This window comes from Dysidea avara, chromosome 2 (genome assembly GCF_963678975.1).
Source record: "Dysidea avara chromosome 2, odDysAvar1.4, whole genome shotgun sequence".
NCBI classification, from domain to species: Eukaryota; Metazoa; Porifera; class Demospongiae; order Dictyoceratida; family Dysideidae; genus Dysidea; species Dysidea avara.
This window is the reverse complement of record NC_089273.1, coordinates 47,113,766-47,131,352: the sequence shown is the minus strand read 5'-3', so window position 1 is coordinate 47,131,352 and position 17,587 is coordinate 47,113,766. Positions and strand designations below refer to the sequence as shown.

Here is a 17,587-nt window from a genome sequence, read left to right as displayed (position 1 = left end):
GTAGTGAATATTAACTGGTACTGCTGTATGATATGGATGCAACAAATTACATAGCAGTGATGCAGAAGACTGGGATGGGTCATGACAAGTATATAGGTGCATTAGAAATAGCTCAACAGATGATCAGGAAGTTCTTAGCATATTATAACAGTTGTAGCAACAAGAATTGATAGTGAATTTGCCTGTTTTTCACAAAGAGTAGCTGTCAACTTTGCCTGTGATAGATACCTCAAAACAATTACCGTACCGATAGGCAACTTTGTTTTCATGTCTCTGTAGCTAGTTATTTTATAGCCATTCCTTTTATTTTATATCTATTAATGAAGTCAGATGTAAAGTTTAAGACTTAATGAAACAGTATTAAAGAGGTGATTTTTGGTATCATCTTCAATCTCTTATATCAAGAGTTCTCTTCTTGATATTACAGACTCTTGGTGTAGTGAAGTTAGATAATTATAAATAGTGACAGTGCTGCCCAAATTTCCCTAAATAACATCTCAACATGCTAAATTTTCAAAAATTTTCTTTGAGAAGGGAATTTTAGATATAACTAGCTAGCAGCAGTCAGTGCATTCTACCCATTGAGACTGACCACCTTCACTTTTACTCTGACACACTTACTGAAATGATTTATACTTCACTCATGTAGTTTATATCTAATCAAAAACAGCCAAGCTGTATAAAAAGGAGTGCGGCCCTTGAAAAGGCTATGGTGAAAAAAGATGTGAAATCAAAGGTGGCGGCCAAGAAATGGCTGTGATGGTAGGTTAATGGTAAAAATTTTAATAACAACACTTCAGGTGAATTTGGTGCCGCTTGGTCAATTGGCACAAAATTCACCTGAATTGTCGTTATTAAAATTTTTACCATTAACCTACCATCACAGCCATTTCTTGGCCGCCACCTTTGATTTCACATCCCTTTTCACCATAGCCTTTTCAAGGGCCGCACTCCTTTTTTACAGCTTGGCTGTTTTTGATTAGATTTCACTTCTTTTTGTATTTGTATACCCCAAAGCCGGCCTATGGCCAGCTTTGGGGCTTTTTAACCTATATATTTTTCTTTACCACAGGAAAAAGAAAAGATGAAGCAGATTTTATAAATACTTTAACTCATTCTGATTTTATCAGTAAATGTACAAATTATATATATATATATGTGACCGGATATGCGAAAAGGTACCTTTTCCACACATTTGACATACCAGCAAACAAAATGTCATAACTGTTGACTCCTTGCACTGATTGACTTTCGTTTTGTATCAAACTGTAGCCACATAATGTAGGCATACTCATGGAAAATTAAAGATACGTGCTTGCAATGATACAAAAGTTACAATGTTTGAAAGTTGAAATAATGGGTCAAATTTTATGTGTGGAAAAGGTACCTTTTCGCAAATCCAGTCACATATATATATATAATATAATGCATATATCAAGAGTTCATAATATAAAAAGAGAGCATATATTTATTACATGTCAATTAATCCCCACAGGATAATTTGCAGCTGATCTCTCTACTGGGTGACTTGAAATGTAGCTGAACTCTCTACAGGGTGATCTGCTTGTACGTAGATGAACACTTTACAGGATTCTCTCTACAGGGTGACTTGACCCTAGCTGAACTCTCTGCAGGGTTATCTGTTTGTAGTTGAATTCTCTACAGGGTGATTTGTTTGCAGCTGAACTCTCTACAAGGTAACTTCTTCTAGCTGATCTGTCTACAGGGTGACTTGTTTCTAGCTGGTCTCTCTACAGAGCGATGTGTTTATAGCTGAACTCTCTACAAGGTGACTTCTTCTAGCTGATCTCTCTACAGGGTGATTTGTTTGTAGCTGAACTCTCTACAGGTGATTTGTTTGTAGCTGAACTCTCTACAAGGTGATACTTCTAGGTGATCTCTCTACAGGATGACTTGTTTCTAACTGAACTCTCAACAGGGTGATCTGTTCATAGCTGAACTTTCTACTGGGTGATTTGTTTGCAACTGAACTCTCTACATGTAGGTTTCTTTGTAGCTGAACTCTCTACAAGGTAATTTCTTCTAGCTGAACTCTCTACAGAGTGACTTGTTTCTAGCTGATCTCTCTACAGGGTGATCTGTTCATAGCTGAAAATTTCTACAGGGTGATTTGTTTGCAGCTGAACTCTCTACATGGTAGTTTCTTTGTAGCTGAACTCTCTACAATGTGACTTCTTCTAGCTGAACTCTCTACAAGGTGACTTGTTTCTAGCTGATCTCTCTACAGGGTGACTTGTTTCTAGCTGTACTCTCTACAGGGTGATTTGTTTGTAGCTGAACTCTCTACAGGTTGATCTGTTCGTAGCTGAACTCCCTACAAGGTAACTTCTTCTAGCTGATCTTTCTACAGGGCAATTTGTGTGTAGCTGAGTTCTCTACAGGGTGATTTGTTTGCAGCTGAATTAACTCTCTACATGGTGGTTTCTTTGTAGCTGAACTCTCTACAATGTGACTTCTTCTAGCTGAACTCTCTACAGGGTGATCTTTTCATAGCTGAACTCTCTACAGGATGATTTGTTTGCAGCTGAACTCTCTACATGATGATTTCTTTGTAGCTGAACTCTCTACAGGGTGATTTGTGTGTAGCTGATCTCCCTACAAGGTAACTTCTTCTAGCTAATCTATCTACAGGGCAATTTGTTTGTAGCTGAGTTCTCTACAGGGTGTTTGTTTGCAGCTGAACTCTCTACATGGTAGTTTCTTTGTAGCTGAACTCTCTACAGTGTGACTTATTCTAGCTGAACTCTCTACAGGGTGACTTGTTTCTAGCTGATCCCTCTACAGGGTGACTTGTTTCTAGCTGAACTCTCTACAGGTGATTTGTTTGCAGCTGAACTCTCTACATGGTGGTTTCTTTGTAGCTGAACTCTCTACAAGGTAACTTCTTCTAGCTGATCTTTCTACAGGGTGATTTGTTTGTAGCTGAATTTTCTCTACAGGGTGATTTATTTGCAGCTGAACTCTCTACAAGGTGACTTCTTCTAGCTGAACTCTCGATTGATTTTTTTGCAGCTGAATTCTCTACATGGTGGTTTCTTTGTAACTGAACTCTCTACAGGGTGATTTGTTTGTAGCTGAACTCTCTACATGGTGGTTTCTTTGTAACTGAACTCTCTACAAGGTGACTTCTTCCAGCTGATCTCTCTACAAGATGACTTGTTTCTAACTGAACTCTCTACAGTGTGATCTGTTCATAGCGGAACTTTCTACTGGGTGATTTGTTTGCAGCTGAACTGATTGTTTCTTTGTAACTGAACTCTCTACAAGGCAACTTCTTCTAGCTGATCTCTCTACAGGGCAATTTGTTTGAGTTGAACTCTCTACATGATGGTTTCTTTGTAGCTGAACTCTCTATTAGGTACCTTCTTCTGGCTGATCTGACTACAGGGTGACTTGTTTGTAGCTGAATTCCCTACAGAATAACTTGCAATGTAATATAATTGAGTAAATTATAAATGCAGCTGAATGCTTTATTAGGGTGACTGTTCTATTAGAGTATCTCGATCTCGCATTTGCTACACGTAGTTGCCTTTCGAATCATAACTCAGTGGTTTGTAAACCGATTCTTCTGTACTACTGCAAGGACTTTCTATGATGATTATTCCAGCTACATACTGATTTTCAGCTCATTGCTTTAAGCGGTTTGCCTGATAGACACGAAAACTAATAGTATTTTTATTCATAAAAATCAATCGCGTAATTATGACACAGGTAGGGTTTTGTGTCATATCTCCGTGGTCTTTATCCCGATTCCTTACAAACCAAAAAAGACACTCCTACGATGGTTGCTCCATCTACATAGCAATTTTCAACTGATTCCTCATAGGAGTTTACCCTGTAGGCGTGACAGACCTTCGACCTTATTTTACGAAAATAATCGGTCATAACTCCGTGAATGTTCATCGGATTCCTACCAAAGTTGGTACAGAGATCTGCCTTAATGAGCCCTTTAAGTGTGCCAAATTTCAGCCCGATCCGAGCACGAATTCGTGTTTTATAGCGGATTTTGCGAAGTGTGCGAAATGAAGAAGTAGAAGAAAAAAACGAAGAAATTGAAACGAAATTTTGTTCGCTCGTATCTCGGAAATGGCTGGAGTGATTTTCTTCAAATTTTGTGTGTAGACTCCCCATGCTGGCCGGCACCTCTCTAGCAAATTTGGTTCCAATCGGGTAAGGGATCACAGAGCTACATAGGTGTGAAAATTGCGTTTTCTTACTTCCTGTTAATATACTCACGGGTGGCACGCCGGCTTCTTGGGCCGCACGACACACTACCGTGTGTCTTGATAATAGCTAACAGCTGTGCCCATATTTGTGCATGGCCATTAATTTTAATAGTATTCATAGAGCCATTTGTAGACAAATATTGTACATCTTGCCATAGGCCACCTGTGGATAGTTGTGTGTATCTTATAACCAAATATGGAAAATTGTGTACACATCATGTAGGTAGCTATAGACATTTTCCAAATAAGGGCATACTAACCTAATAGCATTAAAATAGGTTATCCACCATGTACTTTACATTTTTGTATGTCATCTAGCCAGCTATGTGCTAAGTGTATATAAAAATACCTTACCTAGCAAGCTAGCTCAATTGTCATTACAGCTATGGCACAATACATTAGCATTGCAGTAGTATTGTTCAGTTTACTGGGTGTGTACAGTTTGGTAGATGCAGACTGCTATCCTGGAGATGCTCAATTCACTGCCATAGTCCAAGAGATTTATAAAGAAGTGACAAGTGACAGGATAAGAGGCTTGAGGGGTTATGGTACTCTCACCAGATCTCAGCTCTGCTCCATGTTGGTAAGAAATCACAACAATGGCCGACATTATTTTACTGGTCAAACAAAAACCAACTGGGATTTTCTAGGCCAGTCAGTATCACACTCCAGTTGTGTTAATGCTCTTGTTTATACTAATGGCTACAACAGCATTGATGGTTGGAAAAAATGGACTGGAACTCTGTCTGGAACATGGTGGTCTAGCGACCAGTCGTTTGATGATGGTGCAAAATGGTACACACCATACTCGAAGTACGATGGCCGCACCTATGCTGTTCAAAAGGTTGAGTTTTATTCTCAGTGGAGAAAAGACAATTGTAAACATGTAGATCAAACTGGTGCCACTTGCCGGTATGGTTGGAACCAATCTGGAAAAGGGGTTAGTGGATACAAAAAATGTGTGTACGTAGTTTAATACATACGCACAGCTAGTACGTACAACTCAAGCTAGTATATGTGACTGGGCCTGCGAAAACAGGGCATGTGGGCACGAACTATACCCCATTACTCTACAGGTCATATCTCAGTACTGGAAAAGTATATTTCCAATCCGTAACTTGCATCATAATGCCAATTAAATGCTTACTACGAGCTGAAAATTGCAGTGCCATAGCATAATGGTGCAAAATGTTATGAGTGATAAAAGTGTGAAAAAGTAGTCAAAAATCTTGTGCCCACATGCCCTATTTTCACAGGCCCGGTCACATATGTGACTGGGCCTGCGAAAACAGTGCATGTAGGCACAAACCACATCCTGTAACACAAGAGGTCATAAATCAGTGAAATAGTACAAGTAGAATATTTGCATTCTGTAACTTGCATTGTAAAGCCAAGTATTGCTGCTTACTAAGAGCTGAAAATTCCATTTCCGTATTGTAGTGCTATAAAAAGTTATGAGTGGTAGAAAGTTAAATAACAAGATAAAAATCATGTGCATGCCCTGTTTTTGCAGGCCTGGTCACTAATATGTATAAATAAACATTGCATAATGTAAAGAATTTACTGTATAATTATGAACACCTGATGATGACCTAATCAATTGTGTTCCAAGTTTTATGTGGTTGGACAGAAAGTTGCAATTTTTTATGAAGTGTTGCTTTAGGCTGATCCTCCCCCTGGCTAGTGAGAGATTTTGTGTTATTAAATGGCTATACACAATAAAACATGTTGGGCTTATTGCTATTGTCACCCACATGCCCCCTAGTTAATTACTCAATTTTGTAACTTTTGTTGCTAAACTGAAGCCGCATAACTTATGTGGTATAAATTAGGGCTCTTCGTAAATGCTTATCATCTTTAACACACAGATCAAATATGTTTGGGGATGGGATCCCAAGGATAACAACTGTCCATCTGGAAGTTCTCGAGGCCGCACTGGAGCTCATGTAGGTTTTACCTTCACTGAAGGTAGCACATCTTGCATTGTGTGGGTGACCACTGAAGAGGCATTCCTTGAGTGTGTAAAGAACCTCTGGTTTCACATAATCAAGCAGCGTAGTAGCTGCAACCACGATGGTGGAGGATACGGACAATGGTATATATATAACTTTGGGTGGTAAAACTGAGAAACAGTACACAGCTGAAAACTGATACTTTTCTATAGCTACATAGTAGTACTTGCATACACCATCATTTATTTGATTGATTATTTGCAAGTTTAACATTGTTGTGTACAGTTGCATGGTGAAGGGAGATGTACTTACAGAGTACAAACTAGAAAATGCTCACAATGCAATGTATATTTTTTTGCTACAAAATGAAAATAATTTCAAGTGCACTAATACTCTGGTAAAGTCATTATATGTGCACACAATAACATCAAGAGTTATTAACTCTTGATAATATGCAATGATTTTACAAGTGTTATAGATTTTAAAACTCAGTAGCTATAATATGCTGAGTAATGCCCATGTTCCTATTCTTGGCATGCATGTGTTGTTATAATCCAGGATGCTATTTTACAGTACTGTATAACTGGAAAGTTTGGTTGGAGGACAGTTTGGCAAAATTGGCAAGTGAGTGGTGTTTCATCAAACTAAAATCCACCAAATCATTTGTCCAATATAAATCTGTATTAGCTCTATGAAATTCACCGAACTTTTTTCTCACCGAAATCTAATTGTGGAAAATTCACTCAAGTTTCCTCCCGCCAAACTTTCCAGCTATACAGAATAATGAAAGCTGTTGATTTTTTTACCAAATTAGGGAATAAACCACGTAGCAACAGCACTGACAACTTGTACATAAGTGTACATATACTGTAACAATATTGTGGTCAAGTACTATCATGTTCACTATGACAAGCTATCACAGACTGTACAGACAAGAAGACACAGGCTTGGACTTTTAGAAAGACTATTAGCAAGAGTAACTCTTGCTATTAGTATAGCCAGTCAATATAGACAACAATGGTTAACATTCGCAAATCCGGTCCTGGTAGACATAGCTATTTTTATAAGAAAAAGAAGCAAGCGCAATATAAAATCACTATACAGTAGCTATTTACATTATTGTTCTAAAGGAGACAGGTGCCCCTCAGCAACAGCAAGGTCAACAGCTGGAGGCACACAGGGATGCTTGGATCTAGAACTCGGTCCCCTGATACACATTATTGAAGAGCACAGCAAGGAGAGCCCCAAACTACAGCGAAGCCAGCCCATAACCACAGAATATGGGGAACTTAACTTAATGAATATTAGACAATTTTTGAGTGCCAACATACCCTACTTTTGCAGGCCCAGTCACACATTAAGACGCAAGTGATTCAAGCTTATCCGCTATAAATATAAATATAGTTGTGCTTTCCATAGTATAATATTACATATACTGCTTAATTAAACTGAACATTATTATAAGTATTTATATAATATAATGTGAAATTTTGTGTGTTATAAAATAATAAAAATCCATTCCATTGGTTCATAATTCAAAAGATATGACAAACTTTACTCCTTCAGCAGTGTTTATCCCTGCTATCACTAATAGTACAGCTTGTCTTGCAAGTTGAGCCTGTAGAACCTGTTCAACCTGTTCTAATCTAACATCTACAATAAAGACATAACTTTCTTGTGATTTGGTCATCTGATGGAATACCAGTGAAGTGTCATGTGGAGCAGTAGGGACAGTAGCAAGGTGAGTCAAGTAGAAGCCTTCATCGAATTGTTCATTGATAGTTGTCAGTAGTTGATCATCGCTGACCCTAGAGAAGTAACGTGTTGGTTGACTATCATGACAATATACTGAATTGTATCTCAAGTTTCCCTTGTTTGTCATTCCAACTGTTGTGCTTAGAAGTGTGAAGTTTTGTGCCAACTTTGACTGATAAAAATTCTTATGCCTTCTGTGGTTTACTCTGTATAGTTGAGTATAATTAATGTTTGTCTTCTGTATTACTGCTATATAATCTATTGTATCCATATCATACTACAGTACCAGTTGATATCCACTGGCCTCAAACTGTGTCTGAGCATTCCTCAGTTGCCTTACTTTAGCAAACATTAAGGTTTGGGATTCCAATCAGCCATATACTTGAATATCAGACTGTAGTGGTAGTAAGAGTCACTGATGTGACTGTGAATGTATGTCAGAGCAAATGACTTGTTCTCCATATCTGCTATCAGGCTGTGGAGGTCAGCTGAAGGAACTGAGGTGAAAACTTTGTGAGTGCTGTTCTCTTTCTTTCCACTCTGTCCAAACATCTGATGAGGATTAATGTTAAGAAGGCAGTTTGGTGACTGTCCTTGATAGCTTGGTGGCACTACAGCATCAATGTTCAGCTTGTCTCGTGTACAAGTTGAAATTATGGCATCTTTTACTTCTAATGGTGTGGCTATTTTGTTAACACTCCAATAAATGGCTGCAGCTCCACTCACAAGAGGAGTAGCCTGTGAGGTACCACTAGATGTAGCCACAGCATCAGGTCTCGATAGTCCGGCACTTGTTATATCTTGCCCTGGGGCAAATATGTCAACACATCTTCCATAGTTTGTACCATCAAACGGACGAAGGTAAAGATCATCATTCCGTCGTGTTCCTCCAACTGTGAGCACATCTGGTGATGATCCAGGTGAAAAACTGTTGTAATAACACATTAAAGTTAATACTCGATCTAGATTATGATTTGTATTGCAGATGTCTGTATTATTTAGATGGTTACCTGCATGCATACATTATTGCTAGTAATAATTATTATCAAAATGATAAAACAATTCACTCAGGATCACAATCGGAGATAGCCAATCAATTTTAAAATTTCTCACTTCATTTCTTCTTTGTATTTACAATAAATATAGTTATATTTATTACCTGCAGGCATCATCGATGTTATTCCCAGCAGCAACCACCACAAGTATTCCCTCCTCAGTAGCTTGACTAATAGCTTCATGCAGCGAAAAACTTATTGGACCACCAAGTGACATGTTGATGATGACTTTTTTGTCCCTTCTGGCTATCTGTTGTTGAATGACATGATCTATTCCAAGTAGTACAGGACCATAAGATGCTCTTCCATTGCAAGCAAGTACTCTAGTGCTATACAATGTGGCTCCTTTAGCGGCACCAAATGTCTTTCCAGCAACTAGAGCAGCAACATGAGTTCCATGTCCTTGACAGTCTCTTCCTTGTTGGTTACTACCAGTTAAGACATCCAGTGGATCAAAGAAGTCATATTTAGCTCTTCCTTCAAATCCTTCATGATCATATCTGATGCCTGATCATATTTGATCATATTTTCATGATCATATTTGCATTCTGTAACTTGAATTGTAAAGCCATGCAGCTGCTTACTAAGAGCTGAAAATTCCATTTCCATAGTGTGATGCTATATACGTTATGAGTGGTGGTAGAAAGTTAAATAAGAAGACAAAAATCATGTGCCCACATGCCCTGTTTTTGCAGTCCTAGTCACATATTACGTATGAATAAAATTTGCATAATGTACAGAGTTTACTGTATAATTATGAACACCTGATGATGACCTATTGTGTTCAATGTTTTATGTGATTGGACAAAAAGTTGCAATTATTTTATTAAGTGTTGCTTTAGGCTGATCCTCCCCCTGTGCTGGCTATAGTGAGAGATTTTGTGTTATTAAATGACTATGCACAATATAACATGTTGGGCTTATTGCTATTGTCATCCACACACCCCCTAGTTAATTAATTACTCAAATTTTTAACTTATCTGCTGCTAAATTAAAGCTACATACAGTAACTTATGTAGTACAAATTAGGGCTCTTCGTAAATACTTATCATCTTTAACATACATGTTTGGAGATGGGATCTCAAGAATAACAACTGTCCATCTGGACGTTCTCGAGGTCGCACTGGAGCTCACGTTGGTTTTACCTTCACCAAAGGTAACACATCTTGCATTGAGTGGGTGACCACTGAAGAGGTATACCTTGAGTGTGTATAGAACCTCTGGTTTTACATAATCAAGCAGTGTAGTAGCTGCAACCACTATGGTGGGGGATACAGACAATGGTATGTATATATATTGTTGTGGGTCAGGGGGCTAAGTATAATTTGTCTATGGAGCTATGTAGCTAAAGCTACACACAGCCATTCTGGTAACTTCACACACAATTATGGGACCTTGAGTTCCTTTTATATTCGTACAAAAAAGGTAAGGTGACTAATAATTATTTTTAAAAGTATGGTAATTATAAGTTTCTAATCTAGAGTGCCTGGGTAATTTTTATGGTCACATTAATGACATTACCAATACTGATGCCATTAAGGTAGTGTGACACTAGTTTCTGCTCAAAACATTATGTGAAAATATGCATTTTGTCCAAGATTCCTAATAATAATATGCAGTAAATTCTGTACAGAGATATTCTAATAGAGCAGTCGCTTGCTTTAATGCAACAGCCACTGGTCTGAAAATACTACTACACTCTATTTTAAAGCACAAATTTAAGCATGAATTTGAGTACTGCTCAAAAGCATAGCAGGCAAATAATTAAAGATCTTTAACATGCAAATATACTCTTTGTTGTCAAAATAATGTAACTGCAAAACCATCCTCTTTGGCACATTGGTCAATTTTCTCTTTTTAGCAAAAATGAATTACTGGGTGTTCATGTTAAAATGCGATCTAGATATCTTGAAACGTTCCAGAGATATGACCAATGTACTCAACAAACCAACCTTTTAAGTAGTTTACTGCATTGAGTTTTGTGATTAATTAACTGTGACCAATGGTGACAAATCACTTTGTTGACAAATTATTTCCATTCCTACTATCTAAATAAAGAGATTTATAATAGTTACATAAAGTGTTCTTGGTCATTATCTTTAATTAAATAACACATATCAATTAAATAACATGTATCATTATTTTTCTAAAGTTTTAGTCATTCCATCACTTGTACAAATCACTCAATTTGTAAGTTAATTTGTGTCTCGCACAAGTGAAATCACTTCAGGGTCAAGTTTTCCTACAACTTTTGCTTGTGCCCAAAAAGAATGGTTTTCCAAAATCACATTATAACATTATTATGATTTTGAACCCAATTATATTGCTTACTGAATGTATATAATAAACATTCCTTAATAAGATAGTATACTGTATTATATACTGGGACTCTCCATTACATGATCATATCTCAATACTAGGATGGAATATTTGCATTCTGCAACATTAATTTTATTATACATCCCACTAAACTGTTAATAAGTGCTGAAAATTGCATCACTGCAATAATTATACAGTAATAGCTGCATAAAAAGTTATGCATCGTGAATATTAGGCAAATTATGAGTGCCAACATAACTTACTTGTGCAGGCCCAGTCATTAAGATGTAAGTTATTCAAGCCTATCTGCTATAATATAGTTGTTCTTTAAAGTTAGTTTAGCAGTATAATATCATATAATGAAACTGAATGTTATAAATATTTATATTATAATGTGAAATGTTCTGTGTTGTAAAAAGATAAAAACCCATTCCATTAATTCATAGTTCAAAAGATATGACAAACTTTACTCCATCAGCAGTGTTGAATCCTGCTACCACTAGTGGTACAGCTTGTCGTGCTAGCTGAGCCTGTACAACCTGTTCAACCTGTTCTAATCCAACATCCACAATAAAGATATAACTGGCTTGTGACTTGGTCATCTGATGGAATACCAGTGAAGTGTCATGTAGAGCAGTAGGGACAGTAGCAAGGTGAGCCAAGTAGAAGCCTTCATTGAATTGTTCATTGATAGTTGTCAATAGTTGATCATAACTGACACTAGAGAAGTGACGTGTTGGTTGACCATCATGACGATACACTGAACTGTATCTCAAGTTGCCCTTGTTTGTCATTCCAACTGTTGTGCTGAGAAGTGTGAAGTTTTGTGCCGACTTTGACTGATAAAAATTCTTATGCCTTCTATGGTTTACTCTGTATAGTTGAGTATAACTAATGTTTGTCTTCTGTATCACTGCTATATAATCTATTGTATCCATATCATACAACAGTACCAGTTGATATCCACTGGCCTCAAACTGTGTCTGAGCTTTTCTTAGTTGTCTTGCTTTAGCAAACATTAAGGTTTGGAATTCCACATCAGCCATGTACTTGAATATCAGACTGTAGTGGTAGGAAGAGTCACTGGTGTGGCTGTGAATGTATGTCAGAGCAAATGACTTGTTCTCCATATCTGCTATCAGGCTGTGGAGGTCAGCTGAAGGAACTGAGGTGAAAACTTTGTGAGTGCTGTTCTCTTTCTTTTCACTCTGTCCAAATATCTGATGAGGATTAATGTTAAGAAGGCAGTTTGGTGACTGTCCTTGATAGCTTGGTGGCACTACAGCATCAATGTTCAGCTTGTCTCGTGTACAAGTTGAAATGATGGCATCTTTTACTTCTAATGGTGCAGCTATTTTGTTAATACTCCAATAAATGGCTGCAGCTCCACTCACAAGAGGAGTAGCCTGTGAGGTACCACTAAATGTAGCTACAGCATCAGGTCTCGATAGTCCGGCACTTGTTATATCTTGCCCTGGGGCAAATACGTCAACACATCTTCCATAGTTTGTACCATCAAACAGACGAAGGTAAAGATCATCATTCCATCGTGTTCCTCCAACTGTGAGCACATCTGGTGATGATCCAGGTGAAAAACTGTTGTAATAACACATTAAAGTTAATACTCGATCCAGATTATGATTTGTATTGCAGATGTCTGTATTATTTAGATGGTTACTTGCATGCATACATTATTGCTAGTAATAATTATTATGATAAAATAATTCACTCAGGATCACAATCGGAGATAGCCAATCAATAATTTTAAAATTTCTCACTTCATTTCTTCTTTGTATTTACAATAAATAGTTATATTTGTTACCTGCAGGCATCATCGATGTCATTCCCAGCAGCAACCACCACAAGTATTCCCTCCTCAGTAGCTTGTCTAATAGCTTCATGCAGTAAAAAACTTATTGGACCACCAAGTGACATGTTGATGATGACTTTTTTGTCCCTTCTGGCTATCTGTCGTTGAATGACATGATCTATACCAAGTAGTACAGGACCATAAGATGCTTTTCCATTGCAAGCAAGTACTCTAGTGCTATACAATGTGGCTCCTTTAGCGGCACCAAATGTCTTTCCAGCAGCTAGAGCAGCAACATGAGTTCCATGTCCTTGACAGTCTCTTCCTTGTTGGTTACTACCAGTTAAGACATCCAGTGGATCAAACAAGTCATATTTAGCTCTTCCTTCAAATTCTTCATGATCAAATCTTATACCTATAATGGACAATTAATACACAATAATTCACTATTTCTTTGTAGTAACATGTGATCCTAAAACACGTTAATGTTTTCGCATGATTGGTCGATAGGAATTGAGATGCAGTATTATAATGGAGGACACAGCTACATTTTTTTAAAACTACCACTATATCATACATGTGTATATCAAATGCTAGGTACAAAAGGATATTTTCTTAATAATGTATTTTTTGTATTAAATTGGAACCTCAGTTATCTGGACCTCACTTATCCCAATTCTCGGTTAACCGAAAAATGGAAATGACTGCTCTATTAGAGTAGTGACTGTTCTATACGGTAGTTAAATAATACCAATATTTTATAAAATTATGAAGGTTCTTTTTGCTATTTCAAAGCTATTTATGCACAGTTTTATAGGTACAGAATTTTCACCCCTGGTTCCAAGGGTTTCAGATAACTGAGATTCCACTGTATACCTAATTTTCATATCATCAACTAACCTGTGTCAAAGATATAGATGTCAATTCCTGACCCATTATTGATAGTGGAGTATTGTCCATCAAGTGGAAGATCACTTTGATCAATCCTATCTAAATGCCATTGTGTTGTTGATGATGTCATCTCCACTATCTGATCCTCTTCTATGTAATCTACCATTGACTGCTGACACATCTAATGATGGAAACAAGACATTTAAAGCAGTTGTAAGCATAACTACAGTATCTGCTCATTTGCAAGTAAGTATTCATCCATAAAATCATTAACAGTAACTCTCATAAAACTTAGTTTGAATTAAGGCTTTAAAATTATGTAGCTGTGTACACCACTATATACAAGTATAACACTGACATTTATGATGGTTAATGAAAGCATTAATACAGTACTTTGTTCTACAACATAACAGCTTACAAAATTTACTGCATCACTGTTCATTCTCATGATGGCTCCACGATGATGAAGATTTTGAAATTCATTAATTCCAGTGATCATCATTGAATTATCAAGATCGTCTGTTGCAGCTGTAATAATTGGCATCTAAGAAACAGTGAGAGTAAATGCATGCTTACAATTTATACCTCAGCTCAATATGACCAAAATTATTCACAATGAATGTATTCACTCACTATTTCAGACATGCTAGAGAACTGCTTGATCACCACAATGTAACTGGATGGTACAACAAATCCTGGTTCACCACTGATTAATTTCTCACAGTTGTGAGTATTGTTCATCTGTTCAATCATCTCAATGGATTTCACCAATTTATTCTTACATAACTACAGGGAGAAGATAAGTATGTATTAGTTAATGCTAGCAGTCTGGTGTCCTGATCATGATATATACAAAGCTCTATTACATGATAATACAGTAATTTACACTTGAGGTATATGTACCTTTTTAAGATCTTTAGGCTCCAGTACTGCTGTAAATGAGTCATCTGTGTATCTGATATCTCTTGCTCCATTCAGTCTATCTATGAGTAACTGGACTTGCTGTGATTTGGTGCTACCAGTTGTGTTGACCATGTATCTACCAGCGTCCATTATCTTATCTCTAGTGTTCCCTAATGAAGCATTGTCATCTATCAACTTGTCACAAATAATCGCTGAAGTGACCATTGCTGTGGCCACCATCACAAGGAGGATCTTCTGTAGGTGATATCTTATATTCATCTTGATAACTCTTGTTAACTTCAATACTCAATTTGTGCTCTCTGTTCTGTATGAGTTGTTGCTACACTTTTATAGTAAGTTTTGATAGTTTACTGATGACATAACAGGATGTACTGTATCACATGTGAGTATGTTCTGGTTTCAGTGTGTGATCACAAATTTACACATGGTTACTCTATGTTTAGAATTAGTTTTAATAAAATAGTTAGTATTATTTTTCAATATTGCATTAATAATAATTATACTGTTCTTATGCAGCAATTTGTATAATGTGGATGATATCATAATTACTAAGTAAGTTAGTTGTGATACTTGAATGAAATCATGTTACCTGAGATTTGAATCCTTGGTAAGGTTCAGACTATTACATCAGTATTTCAGAAGTTGGCTGTCTCCCAATTCTTTATTCTGTTGTTATATACTGTACCTCCTCTGCGATAACTAGTTTTAGTCTTTCCAATAGAAGATACTTGACAACTCAGAACTTGACTTGTGAATTAAAATTGAGGCATTAATTGGATAATTTGCATAGTATTTTTATAAATTTAACGGTTCAATTTTCTTCTAAATACATTCTGTCTGAGTTCTGATACTCCAGTCCAACTAGCTAGTTCACATGGGAAGTGATAACAATGTATGGCTCCTACTACCAAATTCAGTGTAAACTGACAAGTAACAGTATATGATGTACTTCCTTTAAAGACAACAGTGCACAGTGGGGAAATATAATGAAATCACAAAGTAGCATGCATTTATTTTGTAAGATACTGTACATTTCTTCCTTAAATGGGAATGTTTTTACCTTTAGAGAAGGCTGCTTACTTTTTAACAATAGCTGTGTAATCATAATACAATGCATGGTATGGACTTAAAAGGTAATGTCTATGATGGGGAAACTATAAACCATTGACATACTGTAAAAACTCTCTATATTAGCACTCCTTATAGGATACAGTGGAACCTCTCTTATCCGGTGGAACCTCTCTTATCCGGACCTCTATTATCCATTGTCCAGACAGCCCAAATTGGTCATGTCACTCATGTGGCTTGTACTGTAGTTTATTGACCATAATGAAGTTTTAAAGTACAAGGAGAGAGCCTAAAGGTTGCTGTTTACCTGTTTGGTGTTTTGTTTATTCTACTAATAATAACTATCACTTGGTTGCTAGGTGATAATGGATTTTTTCATCCCAGGGGAGTTACCATAAATGCTCTGTAGTGCCTTCCCCCTCTGCCCATTAAACTGCATACCATTAACTGATAGCAATAACAACATTACTTGTATTTAAGTTAGTTATTTTATCATACTGTACTAACATGTTATTCTTAGTTATGGACATTTCTGAGATACGGACAGTAGTATGTACCAGACTGCCCGGGTAAGAGAGGTTCCACTGTATATAATTCATGGCAATTTCCTGTTAAATAATTAACACTCAATGGTAGCACTATTACGTACATACAATAGTCCTTAACCTGAATATGACCAACATGTAAATATAATAACAACATACAGTACATACTTGTCTTAAGAAAATTCTAATGTGAGTTATGGAATGTACACTTCTCAAGTCAACCCCAATATGCAGTTACAGTGTATCATTCTGAAATAACTTGTGTATGATATATCTACACCTGCTATTTTTATAAGGTGATCATCGTGTAACTTTCACACAATTGCTGCAGTAAGATATCATGCACTTCATCTTAAGCTTGTTCTGGTCAGTCTGTACGTAATGGTGTGCAATAGAGTATAATGTATATATACATGGTACTAGCTATCATGGCAATAAAATCTCTTATTCAAAGAGCTCAATAATTATAATGTTGATGGCATTATAATCATAGCCATATAGCCATATGTTAAGTAATATAACTGTATGATTCACATCTGTATACAAAAGGATTGTTCTGGCATCAAATAAATGTAATCATAACACAGAAGCAATTTACACAGAAGTATATTAATATGTATACAGCCCTGTACACATAATAGGTAAGAAATGATTTTTGATAATTGATTCCATTTGGTTTCATTGATCTTGCTAATGAATGACAGGGTATGTAATTTGAATGCCTTTTAAATTTGTGCTAGTTGTGCATTGTTGTTTATTAAATCACATGGAGCTGTTATTGCAAATAGTGTGTAGGTCGATGCTCTTATGTAACTAACTGTCAAGAATTGTTGAACAAAAAGCTACAGGCATCCCATACATGCTGAACCTTGATGTCAGCTAAACCTTCTGCAGGAGAAAGTTTAACTGACATCAAGATTCAGCATGTATGGGATTCCTGCAGCTATATATTGGCAGGAGAAAGTTTAACTGATATCAAGGTTCAGCATGTATGGGACCATAGATATTAGAGTACTCTAAT

The 17,587-nt window shown here is 36.7% G+C and overlaps 3 protein-coding genes across 3 annotated transcripts; 1 reads left to right on the top strand and 2 right to left on the bottom strand.

Moving 5' to 3' along the window:
- The first annotated feature begins 4,560 nt into the window (after positions 1-4,560).
- Positions 4,561-6,469, top strand: LOC136246003 (uncharacterized). Its single transcript, XM_066037464.1, has 2 exons — positions 4,561-5,187; positions 6,116-6,469. The coding sequence occupies exons 1-2, from the start codon at positions 4,633-4,635 to the stop codon at positions 6,365-6,367; spliced, it is 807 nt and encodes a 268-aa protein (XP_065893536.1). The 5' UTR covers positions 4,561-4,632; the 3' UTR covers positions 6,368-6,469.
- Positions 6,470-8,305: 1,836 nt separating this feature from the next.
- LOC136248163 (extracellular serine proteinase-like) lies at positions 8,306-9,618 on the bottom strand. The gene is made up of 3 exons (XM_066039977.1): positions 9,594-9,618; positions 9,114-9,516; positions 8,306-8,882 (listed from the first exon to the last, which is right to left on the bottom strand). Exons 1-3 carry the CDS (start codon positions 9,616-9,618, stop codon positions 8,306-8,308), a joined length of 1,005 nt encoding a protein of 334 aa, XP_065896049.1.
- Positions 9,619-11,643: 2,025 nt separating this feature from the next.
- On the bottom strand, positions 11,644-15,960 carry LOC136247488 (uncharacterized). Its single transcript, XM_066039216.1, has 6 exons — positions 14,933-15,960; positions 14,663-14,815; positions 14,448-14,573; positions 14,039-14,210; positions 13,151-13,553; positions 11,644-12,924 (listed from the first exon to the last, which is right to left on the bottom strand). Exons 1-6 carry the CDS (start codon positions 15,209-15,211, stop codon positions 11,769-11,771), a joined length of 2,289 nt encoding a protein of 762 aa, XP_065895288.1. The 5' UTR covers positions 15,212-15,960; the 3' UTR covers positions 11,644-11,768.
- Between the last annotated feature and the right edge of the window lie 1,627 nt (positions 15,961-17,587).

Excerpts from the sequence above, each read along its gene's own strand:
- LOC136247488 (XM_066039216.1), bottom strand. The coding sequence starts at position 15,211 with ATGAATATAAGATATCACCTACAGAAGATCCTCCTTGTGATGGTGGCC. Across the intron at positions 14,816-14,932 it reads AGCCTAAAGATCTTAAAAAG|TTATGTAAGAATAAATTGGT; the intron begins GTACATATACCT and ends TTCTCCCTGTAG. Across the intron at positions 13,554-14,038 it reads CATCTATATCTTTGACACAG|GTATAAGATTTGATCATGAA; the intron begins GTTAGTTGATGA and ends TGTCCATTATAG.
- LOC136246003 (XM_066037464.1), top strand. The coding sequence starts at position 4,633 with ATGGCACAATACATTAGCATTGCAGTAGTATTGTTCAGTTTACTGGGT. Across the intron at positions 5,188-6,115 it reads GGAACCAATCTGGAAAAGGG|ATCAAATATGTTTGGGGATG; the intron begins GTTAGTGGATAC and ends TTTAACACACAG.
- LOC136248163 (XM_066039977.1), bottom strand. The coding sequence starts at position 9,618 with ATGGAAATGGAATTTTCAGCTCTTA. Across the intron at positions 9,517-9,593 it reads AATGGAATTTTCAGCTCTTA|GCATCAGATATGATCATGAA; the intron begins GTAAGCAGCTGC and ends AAATATGATCAG. Across the intron at positions 8,883-9,113 it reads AACATCGATGATGCCTGCAG|TTTTTCACCTGGATCATCAC; the intron begins GTAATAAATATA and ends TTATTACAACAG.